Below are 4,147 nucleotides of genomic sequence, written 5' to 3' on the forward strand. Positions count from 1 at the left end.
GAGGTCATACATTTTCCTCTTCAGTTTGGCCCCACAGGTTTTGATGTATATATAGTACAGTAGTTCCGATGTTTTTTGTTTGTTTACTTATAAATCATTTGTACTTTCCATTTTTATTTCTCTTCAACCCAAGGGTTATTTAGAAGTGCATTTAAAAATTAAAATTTTGAAATTTCCTGTTGTTTAGATTTGAGGGAGGGACTAGTATGTTAATTTTTAACACTACATTATGGTAACTGATTGATTGTGGCCTGTGTAATATCAGCCTTATGGATTTTTAAAATATTTCCTTTGTTACCTAGAACAGGGGTCCACAAACTATAGCCTGTAGGCCAGGTTGGCCTGGGGCCTATAGTTGTAAATCAAGTTTTATTGGAGCATAGCTACATCCATTTATTTACATATCGTCTATGACTCCTTTCCAGCTATGATTGTAGAGCTGAGTGTTGTAATAGAGACCCTGTGGCCCACACAGCTTAAAATATTTACTATCTGGTCTTTACTTCAAGAGTTTGCTGATCCCTGACTTAAATCGTAGTCAATTTTCACAGCTTTTTCATTTGGGTTGGAAATATGCATATTTTCTCTTGGATACAGGTTCCTTATATCCCTGTTAGAATAAGCTTAAGATGTGTTATACCGATCCTTATATCCTTCATTGTGGTTTTGATTATCAATATCTGAGAGAGATGTGTATAAACTTCTTATCACAACTAAATTTGTCCACTTTCATATTTTAGTGTCCTTTGAAGCTGTTTTTTTTTTAATAGCAGAGTGTTGACAGGTCATAGCTATTAAACTTCTCTGCTGTTTTTCCTTCATACGGTATGAAATAGTCCTCTTTATCCTATTTATTTTTTATTTATGCCTTGAATTCTTTCTAAGAATATTATTGTTCTGGTCAGGATTAGATTCAGCAGCATATATTAGAAAAAAATTTAAATTAGAAATAAAATTAGTTTAAACAAGAAACATTTTTTGTGCGGAGTAAAAGAAGTCTGAAGATTGATCTCTGGGCTCTGCAGTGTCTTCAGAGACCCAGGCTCCTCTCTTCTGCTTCACCATCTTGGTATATGGTTTCCATCCTAAGGTCCCTTCATGGTCCACGAGACTTCTGGAGCTCCAGCAAGCACATCTCCATTGAGGGCCAGAAGGAAGAGGAAAGGTAGGAAGGCATAAAGGGGCCTGTCCCCCAGCTCAACTGACTTCCAATAAATGACCTTCCCAGAAGTCCCAGAAAGCAATTCCACTTCTATCTCACTGGCAGAACTCAGTCAAGTGGCCATACCTAAGCTACCAAGGAGACTAGGAAATCTAGTCTTTTTCTTCACGTAGCTCTGTCTTTGCTAAACATGGACATTCTGTTATCAAGGAGAAAGGTGAGAATGCACATTTGGAACAGGCAGCTGGCAATCTGCCGCTGCCTGTTGTGTATTATAGTTCTTGTTAGCATTTGTTTGCCTGTTAAAACTTGTTCCATTCTTTTATTTTTGACCTTCCTCAGTTATTTTTTTTAGGCATGCCTCTTATAAAATATAGCAAGATCTTGAGTGTTTTGGTTTTAAACAATTAGAACATTCGTCTCTTAATAGGGGAACGTCATACATTCATTTTATTACCATTGCTGATATATGTGGCAATATTCCTGCCATTATCTTTTTTGGTTTCTGTTTGCTATGCTTTTAAATTTTTTCCCTTTCCTGTCACTGGCACTGATTGAGTTTTCTGTTGTGATTTTTCTGATTTAGGAATTGTCCTTACTAAATCAATTTTTAAAGTTATTATTTTATTAAATATTCTGTTTTGAAATAATATTAGATTTACAGTAAAGTTGTAAGAATAGTATTAAGGATTCCTGTATATGCCTCACCCAGATTTCCCAAATGTCAGTGTTTTTTCGCATTTCTATTGTCATTTTTTCTCTTTATAGTATGGATTTTTTTTCCTGTACCATTTGAGAGTAAGTTGCACACATGATGCCTCTTCAGTAGGCATTTCCTTAGGCATTTCTTAAATAACCAGAATATAATTGTCAGTATTAGGAAATTAAAATCCATACAGCATTATTATCTAATCCATAGATAGTATTCAAATGTTATCACCAATTTTTCTAATTACATCCTTATAACAGAAGAAAAAAACCTTTATTCCAGGTTCACATATTGCATGTGATTGTCTTGGCTATTTAGTCTCCTATGATTTCAAACAGCTCCTGTGTCTTTTGTGACCTAAACAGTTTTGAAGACTATTAAAGGCCAGTTATTTTGAAAAATGCCCTTCATTTTGCATTTCTTCATGTTTTATCATGATTAGATGTAGATTATGTACTTTTGGCAAGAACGCCACTGAAGTTATGTTGGTTCTTTTGATGATTTGTATAAGGAGGCACATGATGTCAATTTGTTCCATTACTGGTGATTTTACCTTTGACCATGTGCTTAAGGTAGTGCCCGATAGGTTTTTCCACTGTAAAGTTAATTATTCTCTTTGATATTAATAAACAGTTGGCCTTCCATATTCATGGATTCTGTGTCCATTGATTCAACCAACCTGGAATAAAAATATTTGGGAAAAAAGCTGCATAAATGCTGATCATGTAGAGACTTTTTTTTAGTCATTATTCCCTACACAATACACTATAATAATAATTTTTTTTGAGACAGGGTCTTACTTTGTCACCCAGGCTAGAGTGCAGTGGTGTGATCATGGCTTACAGCAGCCTTGACCTCCAGGGCTCAAGTAATCCTCCCTTGTCAACCTCCCAAGTAGCTGGGACTACAGGCATGTGCCACCATACCTGGCTATTTTTTTTTGTGTGTGTATTTTTTTGTAGAGGTGGGGTTTTACCACGTTGCCCAGGCTGGTCTCAAACTCCTGGGCTGAAGTGATCTACCCATCTCAGCCTCCCAAAGTGCTGGGACTACAGGCATGAGCCAGTGCACCCAGTCTGTATGAGGTATTGTAAATAATCTAGAGATGCTAAGTAATCTAGAGAGAATTTAAAGTATACAGGAGGATGAGGTTACATGCAAATACTGCACCCTTTTATATCAGGGACTTGAACATCATTTGGTGTCTGTGGGAGGTCCTGGAACCAATCCCCCACAGTTACGATGGAATGAGTGTTATCTTGTAGGGAGTTTTAGCGTTCATCAATTCGTATTTCCTAAATTACTTATTACTAAGATGTTTGTCACATGTCTAATTCCATCATTCCTTCAACATTTACTAGTTGGTGTTCTACTTTAAGAAAGAGTTTTCTCTTCTGATTATTTGTTCACTTATTTATTTATACTAATGTGAACACCTGGATTCTTATTTTATTCAATGGGTTTTAATCCATTACTATCATTAGTTATTTTGAGGCACCCATCGTTTCAGAATTGGCTAGTGGAAGTTCTTTTGACCTACTCCCATCTTTCTTTGAGTACTACCTGATTTTCTAGCACAAGTATATGTTCCAGGTTTGTCTCATTTTTTCCTCTACCCGGCCTGGATTCATTATTTCTCCAAGGAGCCTTAGTTCCTTTTTTTTTTTTTTTTAAGATAGCTTTATTGAGGTACAATTGACATGATAAATTGCACATGTTTAAAATATACAATTTGTCAATAAGTTTTAATATTTATACACCTGTGAAACCACTGCTATAATCCAGATGGTGAAAATTTCTGTCACCTTCAAACATTGCCTTGTGCCTCTTTGTAATTCTTCCCTTCCATCACACCCTATCACTTCTCCAACTACAGAAAACCCTGGTCTACTCTTACTAGAGATTGGTCTTCATTTTCTAGAAATTTTTGCATATGGAATCATAGAGTATGTACTTTTTGTCTGTCTCCTTTCATACACCATAATTATTCTGAGATTCAGCCATGTTGTAGCATGTATCAATAGTTTGCCCCTTTTATTACAGAATAATATTAAATTGTATACATATTACCACAATATGTTTATCCATTCACCTGTTGATGGATATTTGAGTTATTTATAGTTTTTGTCTATTACAAATAAAAGTGCTTAGAACATTTGCATATTGGTTTTGGTATGGATATATGCCTTTTCTTTCCTTGGGGAAATACCTAGGATGGCACTGGCTGAACATACAGTAGACATGTGTTTAATTTTTTTTTTTTTTTTTTTGAGACG

At 35.4% G+C, this 4,147-nt stretch overlaps 1 protein-coding gene across 2 annotated transcripts in view; it reads left to right on the top strand.

Annotated features, from left to right (window-relative positions):
* Positions 1–4,147, top strand: part of BRCC3 (BRCA1/BRCA2-containing complex subunit 3) — a 69,161-nt gene that overhangs the window by 42,932 nt on the left and 22,082 nt on the right. The window contains exon 8 of one of the 2 annotated variants that reach the window (XM_017516219.2): positions 1,091–1,165. The exons of the other annotated variant lie outside the window; for it this stretch is intronic. Coding sequence (XP_017371708.1) covers positions 1,091–1,165 — 75 coding nt within the window. The remainder of the gene's footprint in view (positions 1–1,090; positions 1,166–4,147) is intronic. 2 annotated transcript variants of the gene reach the window in all.

This window comes from Cebus imitator, unplaced genomic scaffold (genome assembly GCF_001604975.1).
Source record: "Cebus imitator isolate Cc_AM_T3 unplaced genomic scaffold, Cebus_imitator-1.0 Scaffold576, whole genome shotgun sequence".
NCBI classification, from domain to species: Eukaryota; Metazoa; Chordata; class Mammalia; order Primates; family Cebidae; genus Cebus; species Cebus imitator.